The following is a 23,552-nucleotide window of genomic DNA, read 5'->3' as shown; positions in this document are numbered from 1 at the left end:
GGGGTTTCTTCAGCATGGCGCCCTCTGGGCGGCCTGATTTCTTGCAAGGCGACTCAGGGGTTTAAAGGCAAGTGTCCCCCTCAAAACTGGCAGAAACTTGCATGGTCTTTTCTAACCTAGACTCAGAAATCATACATCTATTCATCAAAGAAATTACCAAGCCATACCTAGATTCTAGGGGAGGAGACTTACTCAGCGTCTTGATGGGAAGAATGTCAAGTAAGTCCCAGACATGTTTTGAAACCACCACAGTGACTTAGTCAACTTAATGGTGTTTACAAGACTGTTGCTTGTTTATATCATAGTTGTTCAACTTCGACATTATTGACATTTGGGGACTAGATAATTCTTTTGGGGGATGGAGCAGTGGCAGTGGCAGGAGGGGCTGTCCTTCGCACTTTAGGATGTTGAGCGACTTCACTGGCCTCCACCCACTAAATGCCAGTAGACACTCCCCTTCCCCGCAACAGTGTGACAATGAAAAATTTGTCCAGACATTACCAAAAGCCCCCTGAGGGACAAAATTGCTCCCAGTTGAGAAGCACTACATTAAACAAACATGTATTAATGTTCATGGCATCCTGAAAGGAACTCTAGCTCTGAAGAGTAAATTTCAATTTTAATGCCATTTTTCTGGCTGCCTTTGGATAAGTCACAGGCAGACTCTTCCCTACCTTGCTGGGTCATTGGGAGGATCAAATGGAATTATGAATGGAAAAGTATTTTGTGCACTGTAAAAGCATATATAATGTTACTTTTCAAAATTCATATCCTTGGTATTCATCCATTTTTATCATCATTCATTATTTTAAGGGACCTCAATGGAGTGTCTATCAGAGGGTAGTAGAGTGTCAGACATGGGAGGAACTGGAGGATTCAAGGCAGTCCCTCCAGGAGCTCTGCTTTCCATTTCTAATGTTACCTGTGGAGGAGAATCTAGATCCTTACTGAATGTAAAATTTAACACTCAAAACAAAGACTTTTAAGGAAAAGTTGCATTTTTCTTTCTTAATAAAAGCAGGAGAATGTTATGCTGCTATATTCCAAATGCAGTTTTATGCTTTTGGCTTTTGCACTACTTTTATGTTTTCTTTTAAGCACTATAGCTATAAGCCAGACACTCTAGAGCTTAAATCTGTATGTACAGTGAATGTGTGGTTCTTTTCAAAGGGCCTACAGTTTCTAAGTTTAGTTGCTTTATTTTTTTTTGAGAGGAGGGGGGATGGGCTTTCTAAATTATTTCTGCAGTATTGTCCTTTCAGCATGAAGACAATGCTATTGAGAATGATTTCCTGTAATTTTGTACATGTTCAAAGGATCTAATGCAACCTATGGCCATTTTCTGTTGTACATATTCTCGGTAATGATCAGCTACACTTGAGAGTTTGAAGTCTGTTTTCTTTTTTTCCCTAATATACTGTTATTTATTTATTTATTTATTTTTGGCTGCATTGGGTCTTCCTTGCTGTGCACGGGCTTTCTCTAGTTGCGGTGTGCTGGGGCTTCTCCTTGCGGTGGCTTCTCATGTTGCGGAGCACGGGCTCCAGGTGCATGGGCTTCAGTAGTTGTGGCTCGCGGGCTCTAGAGCACAGGCTCAGTAGTTGTGGCTCACGGGCTTAGTTGCTCCGTGACATGTGGGATCTTCCCAGACCTGCATTGGCAGGTGGATCCTCAACCACTGTGCCACCAGGGAAGTCCCGTGAAGTCTGTTTTCTTAGTTTCAAAGTCAGGGTCTGAGTAACCCCATTTCCTGCGTTTGTGGTTTCCTGGAGGGTCCATGGGCTGATAATGTTTTCTTGGCTCTCATGGTGAGTGTGTCTCAGCAAAATGTAGACATGCTGTCCTCCTATCCATTGCACAGCAGTTCTCAGAAACTTAAATGGAAACTTATTTAGGATATATTTTTTTATGTGAGAGGTGAAAGTAGGAGCACAAATTAACATGCCTTTTACAATTTCTCAAAAAGTATGCCATTATCAGTAATATATAATGATATGAATAGTAAAAGAAACTAACAAAAACAAGCTGTCTTTACTGAGTGCTCATCATTTGCTGGACACTGGGTTAGGGTTTTATATATACTGTCTGATCACAATAAGGTAGGCTCATAGATTAGGTCTATTTCACGGGTGAAAAAGCAGTGGCTTATATAGGATGAGGATCTTGTCCAAGGTCACAGAGCTATTCCAACCTCAGAGGCCAAGCTTTTAGGCTCTACGAGGTACTGTTGGTCTTGCCCGGTATGTGGATTTTTCAGTTAAAAAAAAAAAATCCTTGTACTTCCAGCACTGGCATACTTCTGCCACTACATCACCCCAAAATATAGGGTTCTCCTAAAGCTAGATAAAGAGCAAAGTTAAATGTTCTCTAAAATTCTAAATAGAAAATAAAATGTGTGTATATTTGTATATACATATATATGTACATATTTACTAATCTTTTAATCTACCTCTATATGTATCTTCTCAGTAACCTCCATTCAAGCATCTTTCTTTGAATCAATCCAGAACTTATATTTATTGATAAACCTGGTCTTTACTGATATCCCATTATATGTATAACTTATTATTATGTGGAAAGGTGAAACAATCAGCAGTCCATCTGTTAATTCAATTGATTATTGATCTACAACCATGTAGATACTCTGAGTAGGGGGGAATATAGCAGTAAACAAAACAAAGTCCCTACTTTTCAGGACAAAGACAGATTTACCATAAAACAGGGGAAGCTTAAGCTTCAGGCACCCTCACTCTGCAGGCCTCTTCCCATGTATTCACATGCCTGATATTTTTATTAAATATGCAAAAGTTCAGATCATTGTCTCTTTTATACCCTAAAATAACATATTTCAACAAAGACATCAACAGCAAACTGTTTGATCAACGTCATCAGTTCAAAAAGTTTCTGGATTAATCCCTTTAAAAGAAAATTTGAGGTACCTTGAAATATTATAGCTCCTGTATGATACTGGAAAACAGTCCTAAACATTTACATGACATTACAAATAAGGTGTTATGAAAATGAAAGAAACTTTCCTTAACTGTAAATAATAATAATTTTAAACATTCAATTTATCATGCCAAAAAAATTACTTTTTAGAGAGTATGATTTTATAAAGTTATCAAGTAAAGAGGTGATCAAAAGATATAGAGCTGGGCTTCCCTGGTGGCGCGGTGGTTGAGAGTCCGCCTGCCGATGCAGGGGCCGCGGGTTCGTGCCCCGGTCCGGGGAGATCCCACATGCCGCGGAGCGGCTGGGCCCGTGAGCCATGGCCACTGAGTCTGCGCGTCCGGAGCCTGTGCTCCGCAACGGGAGAGGCCACAACAGTGAGAGGCCTGCGTACCGCAAAAAAAAAAAAAAAAGATGTAGAGCCAAAGCAAAATGTATTACAGAAGTATGTCAGGCAATCAGTAAAAAGTATGTTTTTTAAAAAATATATTTTTCAGGTTTTAAAACTATTTATTTGCTAGGATTACTTTTCTCATTCTAAACAAAAAGTTAATTTTATACCTGAATTTGTTTCACAATTTTATAATTTTTTCCTTAAAGAGACATTCTGTCCCAAATTGTAGACCTGTCAATCCCTACAAAACTTAACTCTTCTAATACAGATTCTAATGAGGGTGGGAGACAAATTAAAAACATAGATACATCACATAAGAGGTAGCAATGCACAGTAAGGGGGACAGAGAATGCTAGGCAGGGAGTGGGAAGCAGGAAGATATTTTTTTGCTTGGGGTTATATTATATCTATTGCTATATAACAAATTACCACACATGGGGTAACTTAATATACATTTATTATCTTACAATTTCTGTGGGTCAGGAATTTGGGCATGGCTTCACTGAGGTCCTCTGCTTCAGGTTCTCTCATAAGGCTGCAACAAGGTGTCGGCCAGGGCAGGGGTCTCATCTGAATTCTTAACTGAGGAAGGATCCACTTCTGCTCATTTTCATTGTTGGCAGAATTAATTTTCTCCAGGGCTATTAGACTGAGGGCCTCAGTTCCCCATTGGTTCTCAGTGGAAGGCTGCCTTGAGTTCCTTGCCCTGTGGGCCTCTTTGCTTCATCAAAGCCAACAAGAGAAGGCATCTACTAGCAAGACGGACGTTACAATCTTATGTAATGTAATTACAGAAGTGATACTCTGTGATATTTGATTCTGCATTTTGAATCTTCATTTCTATTGGTTTGAAGTCATAGATCCTGCCCTCAAGGAGAGAGGATCACACAAAGGCATGGATAGCAGGAGAGGGGGATCCCTGGGAGCCCCCTGACCACCACAGGTAATGAGGAATGGCAGCTCTGATGGGTTGATGTTTGATGTAGAAACAGAACACTCTCTGGGAAGAGTGTTTCATGCAGAAGAAACAAATGCAAAAGGTTAAGGTCAGAGTAAGTTTAAAGAAGAGCCAGATGAGTGAGCTAAAAAGATAGGATAGGAGGTTAGGTCAGACAGGGTGGGGAGGCAATGAGTATGCAATTATCAAGAGACAAAACGTACACAAGAGAACAGTAAGTAACATTTCGAGGTAGTACATCACAATAAGATGCAGATGGTGAATTATAAGATGGGTGCGTACAGGCTAAAATGATAGGGGAAGGCCCAAACCAAAAGTTTATAGAGAAGTGGCCTGTGAACAGATAGATAATAGAAGAAATACTACCTCAGTTATGTCTATTGTTTCCATACATGGCCTTGAGATGTGTCAGGCATATCTTGTTAATGAGCAAGCTATTCAACAGGCTCTGACTTGCTAAATGCACAAAAATGCTATTCTGAGAGGGAGAGGAAGAGAGAGGAGTTTCTCCTTTCACATAAAAGGAATTTAGGAAGATACTGTTAAAATAGAAAGTGAATTGATGAGCTGGTATTCCACTACTTTACCCCATCCTCTCGGCCATTGGGAGCCAGTGAGTCTGCCAGATGGCAACTCATCCTCCAACATCCTCATGAAAAAAAGAGAATATATTGAGCTGTTAGGAAGCACTGTCATAATAAATGGACTTCAGAAGCAATTGCTATAGACTTTTGAAGATGTTCATTGCCTGCAAGATCAAAAGTTGTGAAAGGGCATCAAAATCACCCAACAATGTGCGCAATACTCTAATACTTGATGTAGTTACTTTGTCACAAAATAACGACTTGTATTTTTTTCATACAAAATGTGAACCTTAAATGATATAACTTGAATTAGTATATATCTCTCCTGTGTTTATATATGCACATCTGTATATTGACAGGCTTATCTTTGAAACGCAGCATAGTAAATTGAAAATTTCTGATATTATCCAGTTTCCCCCATCTTAGTCTGCTGGAGCTGCCGTAGCAAGACACTACTGAATGGGTGGCTTTAACAACAGAAATTTATTTTCTCACGGCTCTGGAGATAGTAGTCCAAGATCAAGAGGTCATTAAGGTTGATTTCTGGTGATGCCTCTCTTCCTGGCTTGTAGACTGCTGCCTTTTGTCTGTGTCTTCATGTGCCCTTTCCTCTGTATGTACATGCAGAGAGAGAGATCTGGTGTCTCTTCCTCTTTCTATATGAACACCAGTCCTATCAGATTAGGTTCCCACATTTATGACCTCTTTTAACCGAATTACCTCCTTAAAGGTCCTATCTTCATATATAGTCACATTAGGAATTAGGGGTTCAACATGGGAATTGGGGGAAGATGTAATTCATCCATAATGCCCCTTTAGGCTTAACTACATAGTAATGCATTTATTTCTGCATGGAAGTGATGCACATGTTTCTTTAATATGCATGCAGAGTAAATGTCAAATAAATGATACATGCACACATCATTTTTTAAAAAGTGGTCATAAATTACGAAGCAGAACAAATTATGAGATCATTACCCAGATATTAGCTGTAATCTCTTTGCTTCTTAAAATTGAAATATAATTCTTTTGAATCCCTATTCCATCCTTATAGGAAAATATAGTGCTCTCCCAAGATTTCTCTGAACCCCCAGGAGTTATCCATTTTCATTGTCATTCAGCCCTCAATACCCAGACGGGGGAGTTTTTGTTCTCCGCCCTGACAAGTCTGATATTTGATTTTACACTCTGTAAAAACTAATACGTTAGCTCGTTACAGTTTCATGGATGCTGACAAATGACATGAGGTGCCTGAGTCAGAGACCAAGGACTTTATTACTCATAGCATGACAGGTAGCACGAGCATGTTTACATCCGTTTCCCTGCGCTTCCCCACAAAGTATCATGAGGGCAACGGGAAGGGATGCAAATGGAAGCCTGCACATGTTGAGTAGGTTGCATTAGGAGAGAGGAAAACTGAGTTTGGTGACCTGCTGTTTCACAGCAAGAATTCAGCAAACCCATTCTTTGTCCTGGAGAGCGAGATTTACCTTACCCTCAAGCTTTCTTGCTGCAAACACAACCCTGAAAAAATGGCCCGGGTAAACATCGGGCAGGATCTAACTTTACTGGCATACCCGTCATATTGAATTGGATGGTGGTCCCCCAAAGATATTTCTATATCTCAGAACTCAAAATCTGTGAATATTACCTTATTTAGATAGAGGGGCTTTGAAGATCACCTTGTGGAAACTGTTGGCAGAAACATGAATGTCGAAGCCACTTCCAGTGAGGGCTCAGAAGGAAATGAGCCTGCGTTGGGTCTTTGTTGCTATGTGCGGGCTTTCTCTAGTTGCGGCAAGGGGAGGCTACTCTTTGTTGTGATGCATGGGCTACTCATTGCGGTGGCTTCTCTCGCCGTGGAGCACGAGCTCTAGGTGCACGGGCTTCAGTAATTGTGGCACACAGGCTCAGTAGTTGTGGCTTGTGGCCTCTAGAGCACAGGCTCAGTAGTTGTAGCACACGGGCTTAGTTGCTCCATGGCATGTGGGATCTTCCCGGACCAGGGCTTGAACCCGTGTCCCCTACATTGGCAGGCGGGTTCTTAACCACTGCGCCACCAGGGAAGCCCTATATTTAGTTTTTAAAGGAACCTCCATACTGTTCTCCATAGTGGTTGTATCACTTTACATTCCCAGCAACAGTGTAGGAGGGTTCCCTTTCTTCACACCCTCTCCAGCATTTATTGTTTGTAGATTTTTTTGATGATGGCCATTCTGATTGGTGTGAGGTGATACCTCATTGTAGTTTCAATTTGCGTGTCTCTAATAATTAGTGATGTTGAGCAGCTTTTCATGTGCTTCTTGGCCATCTGTATGTCTTCTTTGGAGAAATGTCTATTTAGGTCTTCTGCCCATTTTTGATTAGGTTGTTTGTTTTCAACACAATGATTTGATACATGTATATATTGCAAAATGATTGCCACAATAAGTCTAGTTAACATCTATTACCACACATAATTACAGATTTTTTTCTTGTTTTGAGAGCTTTTAAGATCTATTCTCTTAGCAACATTCAAACATACAATACAGTATTATTAACTATAGTCACCATGCTGTACCTTACACCCCCCTGACTTATTTTATAACTAAAAGAGTTCTTGTATTTTTGTTTACTACTTAACAGACATTTCCTCCCCAAAATGCCAGCATACATCTGCAGGAATGGGCTAGAATGCAAGAGAGTCCTAGTTAAAAATACTCCTCTCTTCCCAATTCTACCTCTTGCTTTGGGCCTTAATTCTCTTCTCTTAACATGAATATTTTTCCCCTTTAACTCTCTGGATCTTTTTGCAAATGAACTCCTTCCGTGAAAAGCCACCCCACCTGCCCTTCAACGTATGTAGATATGCTTAAGTTTTGCATTAGCCACACAAATTAGACTTTCCTACCATCTTCTACTACAAATATGTGTCATTGAGCTCTGACAGTGATATCATGGAAATCAAGACAATTCCTGACAAAATCTTGTGTTGCATATAGAATGATATATTTTGTTTAATACATTTATTTCTGCCCTTGTTTTCCAAAGATTTTGTTCCTTTCTGAGCTTCACTACATATTGAGAACAAAACTGGGTTAACTATATCTCATTACCAAACATATATTTATTTCTCTTTTGAATTATCTTATAATTTAAAATCAGGTTCCAGAATAAAGTGGGAGAATGAACTCCATTTTTACTTAAACTAATTCTTAATTATTAAAGTTTCCCAGAAATCTGTTTCAGAGATGAGCAGGAACTCTCAGGGCAGGAGGTGCTGTAAAATTTTTAAATGAGTGGAAGAAAAAAGAAGTTTGCATTAATCAGTGCAATTAACTATCTGGTTTGCCTGTGGATATAAAAATGACAGCAAGCCAGGTTATAATCAAGGATGAAACACGACACCCTTTTAATTGTGGACAGAGAGGAAATTAGTTAACCCTCCAGGACATACATGGCTTATTTTTGCAGTAAAGTTTCGTGAGATTCACTGAATACTTGGGCTCGGTTACTATCAACAAATATACAGCAAGGTCACCTTGGATAAGTACTTTGCTGCACTATTACTGCGTTCACAGGCATCCGCATGAGGATGGGGGGAAGAGTTACACTCTGACATGACCCTGACAGGACAAGGCTGAAGTCACCTTGAAACTCACTGCATCTAATATAGACCTGGAATGTATAAATTAATAATCTATGACTTGCTGGGCCAGTTTCTCACCGTCCCCATACTCTTCTCTTTCACTTCTCCATAATACTGAGCAGGATGTTCCTTGGGCCTGGAATGACCTTGGCCTTCCTCTTTATGCAGTGAATTCCAGCTCATCCTCCAAGGTCCATGGATTGCCACCTCTTCTATGAAGACTTCAAACTCAGATGTACCCTCTTCTCAACTTTTGGATCAGTGTTCTTTTAGCTTTCTGAAATTTAATGCTTATCCCATGATGATATAATTGTTCATTATTTTATTCCAATTACAAGACTGAAAGCTCAAAGACAGCAGAGATCTTGTCTGTTTTGTTCATTGCTATACCTCCAGGACCTAGGAAAATGCCTCGCACAAAGGAGTTGGATAAATATTTTTTGAATGATTCATTTCTTAGTGTGTGGGCATGTTTGGGGGGTAAGGAAACACAATGAACCAAATAGGATTGTTATTTTCCATATGATTCAGTTAATTTATGAGAACAGACATAGGAACACATTACTATGACCAGTGGGATTGTAAAGAGGAAATAGACATTGAATTAGACCGAATACTTACATTAAATTTATAGAAGCTAATTAGCTATCATAGGCAAAGTGTGAAATGGTGACATAGTGAGTTTTAAATATATATTTGAGAAAAATAAGTATAGTGAACTGAGATTGTCCAGATTTATCAAAAGTGGCAGGCTCTTGAGGGAAGGATTGAAGTACAGGAAAGAAGAGATTTAGTATCAATGGAATGAAGGAGTGGTGATGGAGAAGGACATGTTTTGTGAGAAAAATGAGCAGACCGTTTATGTATGGAAATTCTGGACAATAAGTTTGAGAAGATGAGCCAGACCAAGACTCAGATATCAGCTACCAATTGTGTGACACTGAGCAAGAAAGACATCTAATCTCCATGAGTTACAGTTTCCATATTTGTACATTGGTAATAATAGCTAGGTTTTGCTGTTTCACAAGGTTGGTGGGGATCAAATGAATCAAGATGATTCTGACATAGGCGGACAAACATAAGCATTAAGAAATAGTAGGCTACAAATTGGAATATACATTATGGTTTAAATATTGGAAAAAATACTGGAAGGAAATTAACTGCACTTGCATGAGAATGATATGATTATGAGTGATCTTTCTCCCTCTAATTTTGTCTATATTCCATATCATTATCAAAAAACACATATTCATTAAAAATTCATTTCATTCAACAAATATTACCCTAGGTGCTGGGAAAGTAGGAGTGAATAAAAGAAATAAGATCTGAGCTCTCAAGTCGCTTAGATTTTAGTAGGCAGAGAGACACAGAACAATACAGATACATAAGATCACTTCAGATGATAAGCGCTGCGATGTTGGGGTAATGATGGAGAAGGATGTTGCTGGTAGAGGAGTGAGGGGAGGTCTCTACGAGAACAGCAGAGACTTGAGCAAAGACTTAAATGGTGAATAGGTGGCAGGACACAAATACCGAGTGGGGAAGAGTGCTGTAGGCAGTGGGTCAAGCCGCTGCAAAGGCCATAAGCAGAATGAACTGGATGTGTTCAAGGGACAGAAGGAGAGCCAGGGTGGCTGGAGCACAGTGAGCGAGGACAGTGGTGGAAAGTGAAAGTCACCAGATACACAAGGGCTTTTGAAACTGTGGTAAGGAAATTGGATTTTATTCTCAGACATTGGGGTATTTTAAGCAGAGAGATGAAATAATATGATTTACATTTTTTAACTAATAGTTTATATATGTATGTATATACACATGTATATATGTATGTAAACACGTAGTATATACATATAAGTATGTATGTACACATTTGTGCGTATATATAATAAAATTTAACTGCTACGTGATAAAATGGACTCCATCGTGATTTCATGTCATGCCATGATCTGCCAAGGTCTAATTAATAGGGAAAAAAATGAGGTCATTCTATATATAACCATATGTGGTCTTTCTAGCAAAAGATATTTTAAAAGAGGAGACAGTTTGATATCACCTCCCCAAGCTTTTACTAGTTTGTTAGATAATTGGTAACGTATTTAAATAGGATTTATTGAGTTCTGCACTATGGGGTAAAGTTAAACTGTTGATTGGAAACACCAATATTCTGAATGTCAGTTCTGGTTCTCTGCTTACTTTGCTACATTATTTTCGTTTGCATTTTATTTCCTGAAAAGTATAAAGAAGCAGTGGTGCATATCAAAAAATAGATATTAAGGAGAAAATGTGCACATGTGAAGCCGTGTAGATTTTGCTACAGAGTATTTGAAAATTATGATTTGTCCTTCTCTTCCTGGCAACACATTTATTTCTAAAAAATAATAGTGACCTGAGCGCTCTTGAGTGAACAGATCCACAGTAGAATGATCTTGGCAGGTAAAGAGGCACGTCAACTACTTTAAGTCCCCAAAGCTTCATCACTGACCTCATTATTCCTTTGGAGCACATTTCAGAATCTGTCCCCAGAAGTACATGGGCATAATGGAAGAGCCAGCCCTTTTCCTCCATCCTTTCAATGCCTGAAACAATAGATTTATGAAATACTGTGCACTTTCAGTGTAGCCCAGAAAGTGGGTTATTCCTTTGTGAAAACACATATTGATGGAACTTTGATGTCAGTTTTGAAAAGTCCACTCTGCCTTCAGTGTCTGCTAAGGTAACTCCTGATCTCAAACAGCTTGAAGTCTGTTCCCATCTCCATAGAGAATGTTAATATCCACACAATCTTCTTTCTCTAGAACATAGGATGACCAGCATTAATGCTATCAGTGTCAGAGGGGGAGACTTCATCAACCTTACTCTTTCCCCTCTTTCCCTTTCCATCACAAACAAGGTTTCTTAAAATGGTCTATCCAGGCTTTATCCTATCAAGGCCTTTGTTGTTTCTGAAAATGAATATCATTTCTCGAACACTCAGAAAGAAGCATCAGAAAGCAAAACCACTTTTGCAGTTCCTGCTGGAATAAAAGATATGACCCCTTTCCCTTACATTTCATTCTCAGAAATGATCCTTTCTGAAAAAAATGATACAATTTTCAAGCAGCTGTGATTTTTTTTTTTTTACCTCCTTTGATTCAGCAATGCTCTTTCAACAGACATTTCATATAGAGTTTGTGTCAAGGTCTTCAGGGAGATTCAGAAGAAATAGAAGATAACCTTCCAACCCTGCCCTTGGGTGGTTTAGAGTCTTGCATTAGGAAGGACAAATAGAGCTGAAGTTACTTAATCCCTAGAGGTAATATGTTGTTTAAAAGTTCAAGCTCTTCAGTCAGACAGCCCCGTGTTCAAATCCTGCCCTTCCCTTATCACTTTCTACCTGTGAGACACACTTATCTCCAGGAACCTCAGAAATTTCTGCAAAACAAATATAATATGAGCAATCAGGGAATTCCCTGGCTGTCCAATGCTTAGGACTCCATGCTTCTGTTGCAGCGGACACAGGTTTGATCCCTGGTTGGGGAACTGAGATCCTGCAAGCCGTGCTGTGTGGCCAAAAAAAAATCATATTTTAGGATTTCTATGAAGATGAATGAAATAATGAATCATGGAAGTAGAGTACTTAGCATAGTGTCAGGGCCCCAAATTAGTACTTAAAAATCAGTAGCCACTATTTCTTGGTAAACATTGATAAAGAGAATAATTATTACTTCAAACACTTTTTTTAAGTGGCCTTTGATAATTATATTACAAACATTTATTCACAAATTGTAAATATGGACTACGTTTTTATTTTTCCTTCATAGGCATTTTAAATTGCTGTGTGGCGTACAATGTTGGTCTCCCGGAAGCAAAGATATTTTCTGGTCCTTCAAGTGAACAGTTTGGCTATGCAGTGCAGCAGTTCATAAATCCAGAAGGCAACTGGTAAGAATAGTCTCTTCTTTATGACTTCAGTAAAAACACTAAATGAATTTAATATTTGACTACAATTGCTTGTTCAAATTGGTGCATGTATATGTTATTAATGGGTAGTCCTCAAATATCCTTAAATGAAGGATTTTTCTTTGGGAGTTGGTAACTCTCAGATTAATAACTGATGGGATGGCATAAAGGTACTTTTTTTAAACCTAGAGAGAAATTTTTCTATAAATATTCCATAGTAAATTCATAATACCAGGTTTTGACCATTTGATGTTAGATAGATAGATAAATAGATTTGTCTTCCTTTCTTACTCTGTAAACTGGTATCCATTAGGCTTTGTAAATGCTCAGCTGGCTAGTGCTGCCGCTGGACCATTTCTAGGTGGTAGAATTGTTCCCTAAATTTTCTCCTTGAGCAAAGCTTTGTCTACTGGCTTCATTCTAAGTCAACGTTCCCTACTCCAGGTGACAAAGGGTCCTCACAAGCATTCATGCTCCCTTTTGCAGCAGAAGGCTCCAGACAGATCCTAGCTCAACTAGAACTCTTTCCAAAGAATAAATGGGCTGTTGTTGGCTTATCAAATAAGGGCTATAATTTATACCTGTCAACAAAAAAAATTATTCACACCGTAAAAGATGAGAGTTATGTTTTATCCGGTGGGAAATTTTAGGACTTCAAGCCCTGGAGGCCGCATCTCAAGTAACCCTGAGAGAACTGCTCCCAGGAGGCGAGGGGGGAGCCAGGATATATAAGAGTTTTGCAACAAAGGGCAGGTAGTCTGAATGTCAAAAGAAGGAAAAGAATAAAATATATAGGAATAAACCTACCTAAGGAGACAAAAGACCTGTATGCAGAAAATTATAAGACACTGGTGAAAGAAATTAAAGATGATACAAACAGATGGAGAGATATACCATGTTCTTGGATTGGAAGAATCAACATTGTGAACATGACTCTACTACCCAAAGCAATCTACAGATTCAATGCAATCCCTATCAAACTACCACTGGCATTTTTCACAGAACTAGAACAAAAAATTTCACAGTTTGTATGGAAACACAAAACGCCCTGAATAGCCAAAACAATCTTGAGAATGAAAAACGGAGCTGGAGGAATCAGGCTCCCTGACTATACTACAAAGCTACAGTAATCAAGACAGTATGGTACTGGCACAAAAACAGAAAGATAGATCAATGGAACAGGATAGAAAGCCCAGAGATAAACCCATGCACATATGGTCACCTTATCTTTGTTAAAGGAGGCAGGAATGTACAGTGGAGAAAGGACAGCCTCTTCAATAAGTGGTGCTGGGAAAACTGGACAGGTACATGTAAAACTATGAGATTAGATCACTCCCTAACACCATACACAAAAATAAGCTCAAAATGGATTAAAGACCTAAATGTAAGGCCAGAAACTATCAAACTCTTAGAGGAAAACATAGGCAGAACACTCTATGACATAAATCACAGCAAGATCCTTTTTGACCCACCTCCTAGAGAAATGGAAATAAAAAGAAAAATAAACAAATGGGACCTAATGAAACTTAAAATCTTTTGCACAGCAAAGGAAACCATAAACAAGACCAAAAGACAACCCTCAGAATGGGAGAAAATATTTGCAAATGAAGAAACTGACAAAGGATTAATCTCCAAAATTTATAAGCAGCTCATGCAGCTCAATAACAAAAAAACAACCCAATCCAAAAATGGGCAGAAGATCTAAATAGACACTTCTCCAAAGAAGATATTCAGGTTACCAACAAACACATGAAAGAATGCTCAACATCATTAATCATTAGAGAAATGCAAATCAAAAGTACAATGAGATATCATCTCACACCAGTCAGAATGGCCATCATCAAAAATTCTACAAACAATAAATGCTGGAGAGGGTGTGGAGAAAAGGGAACACTCTTGCACTGCTGGTGGGAATGTCCATTGGTACAGCCACTATGGAGAACAGTATGGAGGTTCCTTAAAAAACTACAAATGGAACTACCATATGACCCAGCAATCCCACTACTGGGCATATACCCTGAGAAAACCATAATTCAAAAAGAGTCATGTACCAAAATGTTCATTGCTGCTCTATTTACAGTAGCCAGGAGATGGAAGCAACCTAAGTGTCCATCATCGGATGAATGGATAAAGAAGATGTGGCACATATATACAATGGAATATTACTCAGGCATAGAAAGAAACGAAATTGAGTTAATTGTAGTGAGGTGGATGGACCTAGAGTATGTCATACAGAGTGAAGTAAGTCAGAAAGAGAAAGACAAATACCGTATGCTAACACATATATATGGAATCTAAGGGGGAAAAAAAATGTCATGAAGAACCTAGGGGTAGGATGGGAGTGAAGAAGACACAGACCTACTAGAGAATGGACTTGAGGATATGGGGAGGGGGAAGGGTGAGCTGAGACAAAGCGAGAGAGTGGCATGGACATATATACACTACCAAACGTAAGGTAGATAGCTAGTGGGAAGCAGCCGCATAGCACAGGGAGATCAGCTCGGTGCTCTGTGACCACCTAGAGGGGTGGGATAGGGAGGGTGGGAGGGTGGGAGGGTGGGAGACGCAAGAAGGAAGAGATATGGGAACATATGTATATGTATAACTGATTCACTTTGTTATAAAGCAGAAACTAACACACCATTGTAAAGCAATTATACTCCAATAAAGATGTAAAAAAATTAATTAAAAAAAGAGATTACTGTTAATTAAAGAAAGCCAGATATGTCAAGTTAAAGAATTTAGCGCTTTTCTATGTACGGGAAGATGCAAGAATCTGAACTCACTGAGATCCTTCCTTTGATGTGCACCTCAGCTATCTGGGGCCAGTATCCTGTGTTTTCATACCCTGAGTTTCCTCAGGGCTCACGGAAGGGAGTGGCTGCAGTCTGTTGGCTGCCAGATGGCAGGTGTTCTTTCCTTCTTGTGCCCTCAGGGCTCATCAGCTCATCATCGGCTGTGGCTGCAATGCTGATGACTGTGGCATCCTTTGTTTACTGACATGGCAGGCAGTATTCCATCTTTCATACCCTTTTTCCTGTGTGAACTTATGTAAAAAATGGAATTCAAAGAAACACCTATCCACATTTTGAAGCGTGCCTGTCTGTATGATGGGGAAGCAAAATGAAATTATCACTCATATGGGTAGTGTGTCACAGAAGACATCTTGGAGGAGGTGAATCATGAGGTGGGTCTTAAGAGTGGAGATGAACAGGTGGGAGAATATTGTGAACTCATTCCTGCTTCAGAGCTTCGGTGCACACGCTTTTCTCCTGGAGGGGACAGTCTTCCCAGGATTTTGTCTCTTATTTCTCAGTTTTGCTCAGATGCCTCTTGCTCAGAGAGACCTTTCAGAGCCAGCCTGTCTGAATTAGCGCTTCACAACACCTCCCGTCACCCTCTAGCCTTTTATGTTGGTTTTTTTTCTAAATAGCAGTTAGTACTATCTGAAATTATCTTTATATGTTTGTGTGCTCATTATGCATCTTCTGCTCTGTCTCCGAGGATAGGGACATTGCTTTGTGCACTGGTACGTGCTCAGAACCCAGAGTGCCACCTGGCATCGAGTAAAGGGGTCACTAACTACTTGTTGAATTACTGAATGAAAGCCCTAGTCCCCACTGATTCACCCGAGGTAGTCTACAAAGTGATCTCTAGCAGACAGACTTACGTAGGCGCTGGACAAGACCTTCAGACGCACTCTCATGGTCCACTTCATAAGTGTGGCCTTGCTGAGGACAACCTGGCATTAAACTTGAGGTTATTCTTTTTAAGTAACAGTTTTTCTGGGACAGAGAAAGAGGCACCATTAGCAATAGATGCTGTTAGGGATGATAAGTCTGTCCAGGATTGTAGGCAACTCAAGCACTGGCCACACTGCAGGTTGTAAGTTAAGACCAAAAGGGACAAAGTTGACAGGAACCTAGCAGGCAGAGTCCTGGCAAAGTGAGCCATATCTCCTTTCTCTTTCCAGGACTCCCTCTAAGCACAAAAAGTGTTGCTAAAAGACAAATATGTTAACGGTTTATGGTGAGATTCTGGTGCTGATGGTGTTATGTCAAGACCGGGGACACCAGGCATTTCTAAATCCAGCCTTGACCTTCTCATGACATTCTGGAAAGATACATAAACACAAGACAATGGTTAGTGGCCCACAAGGTAGCACTCTACTATTGGCTGGGCTGGTGCTTTTAGCTCCACTATAGAGCTTTCTGGTTAGATGTAGTATGAGGCTTACTGAGGCCTTCCTTCCCTCAAGCCTCCGTATAACCACCAGCTGGTATGTGCATACCCCACCCCCAGGAAGAAGAGAAGGGAGCATCTTACCTGAGGGCTACAGCCTGTGAAGGTGTGAAGCAGAAGGGAAAGAGAACAGAACTTGGCCTGGCATGCCAGCCTGGGTCCCTCACTGATCTGGCCTTGTAACATCCAAGTCACGGACATGATTTTCTAACGCACCACAGGCTGGATGCTATGTGAGGTGCAGGAAGTACAAAACAGAGACCTTGACTTTAAGGCACGTGGAGTCGAGTCAGTGAGGAAGATGGATGTGCAGAGCAGGCAGTCGTGAATAGCGCCAGAGGCATAAGTGCCAACCCCATAGTCAACAGCATGTGTGTGCCTTTAGTGTCACTTGCTATATTAACTTCCTATTAAAAGCTCCTTTTCTGAAAATGAAGCTAAATTTTCTGAAGATCTAGCTTTCTAAAGAAGCTAAATTCTGTAACTTGACATATCTGGTTTTCTTTAATGAACAGTCATCTTTTGACGTTCAGACTACCTGCCCTTTGTTGCAAAACTCTTATATATCCTGGCTGCCCCCTCGCCTCCTGGGAGCAGTTCTCTCAGGGTTACTTGAGATGCGGCCTCCAGGGCTTGAAGTCCTAAAATTTCCCACCGGATAAAACATAACTCTCATCTTTTAGGGTGTGAATAATTTTTTTAGTTGACAGGTATAAATTATAGCCCTTATTTGATACGCCAACAACAGCCCAGTTATTCGTCGGAAAGAGTTCTAGTTGAGCTAGGTTCTGTCTGAAGGCTTCTGCTGCAAAAGGGAGCATGAATGCTTGTGAGGACCCTTTGTCACCTGGAGTAGGGAACGCTGACTTAGAATGAAGCCAGTAGACAGAAACCAAGGCCTGGGACACTAAAGGGACAGGGTTCCATCCTGACCTCTCTCACTAGCTGGCCCTGTCAAGGTGCCTTGCTTAGAGGGCAGGGATGAGCACGATCCAGGTGAGTGGGCTTTCCCGCTCCAGTGCTGGGGTGGCCGTGGGTAGGTCCAGCAGCGTTCACAATCCTGCGGCTCAAGGAACATAACACGAAACTTGGAATCCAGAGTTGCCTGTTTGCTTTGACAGTTGGCACCGTGCCCTTCCCCACTCCTAATTTATGACAATTGCACAGACATTATGGGAGTAGCAGATGTGGGAAAGACTGTTTAAACATTAACTTTTCTTCTGATACTAATCAAGTTAACCTCGGGCACAGAAAGTGATTTTACTATGAATTTCTTTAATAAACTGTGAGTGTTTTTCCCTTAGACTTTATATACGTAGTACACACTCACACACACATCCCTTTATTTTTTTTACTCTCTACTGCCTGTTGTGAAGCTGCTGTCTTGGCCGTGTTTTCCTCTGATCGCTTGGACTTTCTTTACAATCTGTCTTGTTGAGCCCCGACTCTATCTTTCAGCCCTTTCCTGCCTTCTGACAACTCGTTTAGAGCTCTCGTCTGAGTTTTCTTAAATCACACTCCACTATTTTTAAAGTACAGCTTTAGCTGTTCCATATGTCCCATTTTTCTAAGAATTTATAGCCATATTTTGCACTGGGATCTACAAAATTTTAACAAAATAATCTTGACTCCTTTGCTAGTTTTATTTATTATACTTTTATTACACTGTGGACTTTTAGTCTAAAAACAGTAGTAATACGGCTTTGCAAATTCTTGAAACTTTCTCGTGGTCTCCCATGAGCTGGATGACTTTAAGAGCAAGCTTACCTCACAAATAGAGCACCAGAGCACTCTACCTGTGTGGAAAGCTGTGGTCTCTTCTCCCCTGAGTGAGACCCACAGAGGGTCATTCCGCTTTGGAGCCCTCACTTTATACACAGGATGTCCGAATGTAGGTGATGCAATCCTTATCACGAACAGTTACACAAAGGATCGTGATATGGTTAAAGTCATTTCCTGGAATCTTGTGGTGATATGCACTCTTTCTGTTTGTCTCATCTGAGGGCCTGTCCCAAGAACCATTTGAGCTCATTATATGACTCAAAAACCGTAGGACGCTGCAATCACTTGTGTGACGAGGACTGTCTGGGAATTGAGGGTATTTCCAGTTGTAGAAATGTATTTTCTTGTTCTAGTGAGGACCAGTGCATGCTTGTTCTTTAAGAGGAGAAATATAATGAACAAGTGTCATAGCCAAAAAAAAAAAACCTTCCATCTATATATAGTATAGCTTTTACTTTTTATAAATTTATTTATTTATTTAATTTATTTTGGCTGCATTGGGTCCTCATTGCTGCACATGGGCTTCCTCTAGATGCGTTGAGCGGGGGCTACTCTTTGTTGAGGTGCATGGGCTTCTCATTGCGGTGGCTTCTCTTGTTGCGGAGCGGGCTCAGTAGTTGTGGCTCATGGGCTCTAGAGCGCAGGCTCAGTAGTTGTGGCACACGGGCTTAGTTGCTCCACGACACATGGGATCTTCCTGGACCAGGGCTCGAACCCATGTCCCCTGCATCGGCAGGTGGATTCTTAACCACTGAGCCATGAGGGAAGTCCCCATTTTTACTTTTTAATTAAGAAAAATTGTAGTAAAGCATTATGTGTGTTACAAATATAACAGATTGTACAAAATATCTCTTGTAGAGAATTTTAGATAAATAATAAAGAAGTAACATTCAATTCTGCAACAGACATCAAAGATTATGTTGTATAGTACATTGGTAATACCAATACTGGTAAGTTCTTTGCCAAACACCGAATACTCATGATGAATCTTTAAGAGCTTTGTCAAATAATTACCCATTTTACAAATGAGAGGAGAGGAGTGAGACTTAGAAAGCTTTATTAGTTCGCCTAAGTTTACAGAGCTAAGAAGTAATAAGCATAGGGTAGATGAATGCAAACAGAGGTAAGGTGTTCCAAGTGGACATATTTTTATAAGCAACCAGGGAAGAAAGTGGCAGAATGTAATTGGCATTTATAAATAATATTTAAATATAATTTTCATATAAACTTTATAAAGTAAGATAAACTTCATTTAGCATTTTGAATGAAAAATTGTTACAGAAAAGGGTTGCCTGGGATGACAGTTCCCATCTGTCTTTTCATTCTCTCATAGACAGGGATTTGTCATATAAATCAAGAGCCAGAACAGAAGGGCTTTACCCTCAGCTTCCCCATCACTAACTGGGTGACTTTGGGAAAGTCACACAGCCTCTCTAGAGCACAAAGAAAATGCCATCCTGACCAAACCAGAAGTTTTTAGCACCTTGTGAGAGAATAAAACACTTCAAAAACTAAACTACTGTGCACATATGAGGTACTCTCATTAGCTCCTTGTAAAAATATACAGGAGGAAAATCAGGATTTTAAATAACTAGTTCCTCCCCACCTCCCCCCACTGCCTCATCCTCAGCCATTTCTCATCTGTCACTTTAGCTTTGGTCCATTTCTTCTTCTTCTTGGCCAAGGATGCTATTCTGATCCCTTTTCCAAAATAATCATGTCTTCGTCTTTCATTATGTAGCCTTTAAATGTTAGCCAATATCCTCCTTTATGTCTCTTTCCAAAGGTAAAATTCTCTTGACAGGTTTTCCTGGTAGTGCCATTTAACATGCTTACGTTGCTTATTCACAAGGTTTGCTTTTATTTTAAATCCATGACATATATATTCCTTTCTGTTCTTCCATTACATTTTAATTATTTTTCACCAACTTCTAACTTAGTCATATTTTTGATTCCGCAAAGGCATTAGAAGTCTGACTGTAATATATCCTTGCAGTTTTAAGTTTAAAAAACTTACTGTTAACATTTTTATAACTAATTATTATGCTATTGTCATGTACTTAAACCAACACTATTAATATAGGTATACAAAGTGGCGTGTTTCCTATCAACAATGACTTTCCCTTGGCTGGCAGTAGGGGCAGGGTAAGTAGGGAACCAAGTACCTTTTAGACCCCCATGGACCACTCTAGTTGAGTTGATTCTAGTTGATTCACCTACCTTTGTCACATCATAGTTGTTAATTTTTTTCCACTAAGTTAAGGTTATCTTTATAGCTAAATTTTTTAAATGGTTTGCATTATAGTAGAAAGGGCACTTGAAATGTTCCCTGCTCTGGACACAAATTTGTATGCCCATCTTTTGTGACTTGCATGTGGAATAGATCTGCTGCTCCGGAGTATCTGGAGACCTTCAGTGATCTGTGGAAATCCTCTGTGCCTCACCAGCTAGTCTTATCATTTTAAGCTTTCCTCTGTGTTAATGCCTGAATGTCTGTTTTTAGAATGAGTTCATTCACGATGGTGCTGGGACTCACACACACACACACCTTCCTGGCGGCTACTTGTCTGAAACTTTTCCATCCATCAACTCCGTCCGAAGAAGGATCTGGTTAATGCTAAGTGGCACAGGTGGAACCTATTTGTTAATTTACTTAGGGCCCAGGGGACAGGACAACAGTGAGTAGCTCTCCTGGAAGAGTTCTAAGTCAGCTTAATACAGCAGAAAGAATTGGAGGTTTGCAGTGAAAGGGCAGATCTAGACTTTGCTGCCCATCAGACAGAGTCAGTTTCTTTATATGAAAACAGGAGTAGTCATAATATTTGATCTCACAGAGTACTTATAAGGATCAAAGAAGATCCTTATAAAATAAAGGATAAAATGTGCTTTATAAAGTGTAAAGTAGTTTACAAATATGGTTGCTTTTCCAGTTCTTAGCATTGATAGCCATCTGCCAAAGCACCTATTTAAAAGGTACTATCTCATGGGCTTTGACTTATAAAAATGTGTGACCTTAAAAGCATTCCTTTCCTCCCCGCCGGGGCACAAGAATGTGGAATTTATACCATCACAAGACTTTAAATGGACTATTTTGGCTTTTGAGTTTAACTTCAGGAAAACTGCATGTTGGATGAGTCAACGTAACAGAATCAGTTTTTATGGATTCAATTGCTTCCAGTGCAAAAGCTAATTTCCAGGATTTTTGTGAGACAGAACAGTAGGCTTAAGATGTTCTAGCAGTAATGAAGTCTGTGGACTTCGCACTGGGGAACTGAAAGACCTTGAGAGTGTAGCCATCCCACTGTTTGAGGAAGTGATCTGGCGGCCACAGAAGTCTGAGGCAGCATGATGAGGCCAGGAGACTGAAACTGCCTTTCAACGTATGCCAAAGAGTTTAGCTATTAAATTTATAATTGCAGTGTTTCCCAGCCAAGAGCTGAAAATGAACTCTCTTACCCATCTTCTCCCTTCCTAGAGATGTGAAGTCTTACAGGTGAATTCTTCCCATCACCAGCTCCTTTTATGTTCCAAGCAGGTAGCCATATGGAACTCAGCGGACTCCTTGTGTTGTCAATGGCCTGGAACTAAATATAAGGAATAGTATTTATATTTATAAGCTGTAGGCTTTGAAATTTCTCATCTTAATGTGGGTATTATATGTAGTGAGCTTCTAATGGCAAACAAAATACCACCATGGATGGCTGATAGACATCGCCAACTGAAAACACCTCCTCCTGACCTTCTGAGCTTCCCTTGCCTCAAAATCTTGCTCTACTGACCGTATCCCCCTTATCTGATGACGGCCGCTCGGTTGCTTTTAGTTCTAGCTGAAAACCTTGGGGTCATCCTTTGGGGTTTTTTTTATTATTATTCAAACACTAACCTCTCAAGAAATCCTGCTGGCCCTACCTTCAAAATATATCTGAAATAAGGACACTTGTCACCACCTTCCCTTCTGCCAGCCTCGTAGGAGCCTGGCATCACCTCTTGCCTGTATTATCCCAGGTGCCTTCTAAGCGCTTCACCTGTTCTGCCTTTACCCCCATGCAATCATTCTCAACAGAGAAGCCTTCAAAATCCTTCTAAAATATGTCACATCATACCACTACTGTGCTCAGAACACTCCAATGACTTTCTTTCTCATAGTTCACTCAGAGGGAAAACTGAGTCCTTATGATTTCATACAAGGCTCTGCAAGATCTGGGCCCATTACCAGCATGACCTCATCTCTTACAATTTCCCCCTTGTGCATTCTGGTCCAGCCACAGGGCTTTTGCACTTGCTGTTCCCATAGCCAGGACTATTCCTGGCTCTTACGGTTTTACTCCTTTCCCTCCATCTACTCTTTACCTAAATGTCACCTCAGTGAGGCCTTCCCTGGCCCTCCTAATAAAGATTATAACACCCTCCACCTCACGCTCCTAACTTTATCCTCCTCACTTTTCCCACAAAGCACTGATCACTATCACCATATGTTTCACTTACTTATTACACTTATTGTCTGTCTTTTCCCACTAGAATGTAGCCTCTATGAGGCCATAAATTTTTGACTGACTTACTCTCTAATATCTCCCCAGTGCCTAGAATTGAGTCTGGCACACAGTTGGCCTGGCCACCAGGTACAGCATCACAGGTTGTATACTGCACAAGGCCAGGGCACACCATGCATGTGGGTATGGTACCTGCTAGAGCTGTGCAACATGTCAGCCCCCTAAGATCTTAAAAAACATTTATTGAATCAAATAAAACATGCTTTGCCCTAGTCAATATTTTTAAGTGCACCTCTGTCCATAATCTCTGGAAAAGTCTCTAGTATCAAAGGAACGCTTGGAGAGTTTAGAAAAGCACAGACCAAAGGAAGATATTTATAACAGCCCCCGGATTGTGGGTTTAAAACTACCTACACCACCGTAAATACTGTTTACTAACTAAACAAAGTATTTTGAATTCCACTGGAGGTGGGCAGATTGGCTATGTTTTGGAACTCTATATAATCACTATTTTCCCACAAGATAATTGAACAGTAAGTGTTATTTTAAGTAGTCTTGGAAGAATTCCCAGTTTCACTGTAGGAAA

At 40.1% G+C, this 23,552-nt stretch overlaps 1 protein-coding gene across 1 annotated transcript in view; it reads left to right on the top strand.

The window, feature by feature from the left end:
- The window catches only part of ITGA2 (integrin subunit alpha 2), a 105,382-nt gene that overhangs the window by 10,925 nt on the left and 70,905 nt on the right, over window positions 1-23,552 (top strand). Inside the window, exon 2 of the mRNA XM_049707141.1 lies at window positions 12,314-12,434. Coding sequence (XP_049563098.1) covers window positions 12,314-12,434 — 121 coding nt within the window. The remainder of the gene's footprint in view (window positions 1-12,313; window positions 12,435-23,552) is intronic.

The sequence above is a fragment of the Orcinus orca genome, chromosome 3, assembly GCF_937001465.1.
Source record: "Orcinus orca chromosome 3, mOrcOrc1.1, whole genome shotgun sequence".
NCBI classification, from domain to species: domain Eukaryota; kingdom Metazoa; phylum Chordata; class Mammalia; order Artiodactyla; family Delphinidae; genus Orcinus; species Orcinus orca.
This window is presented reverse-complemented; position numbering and strand designations above follow the sequence as displayed.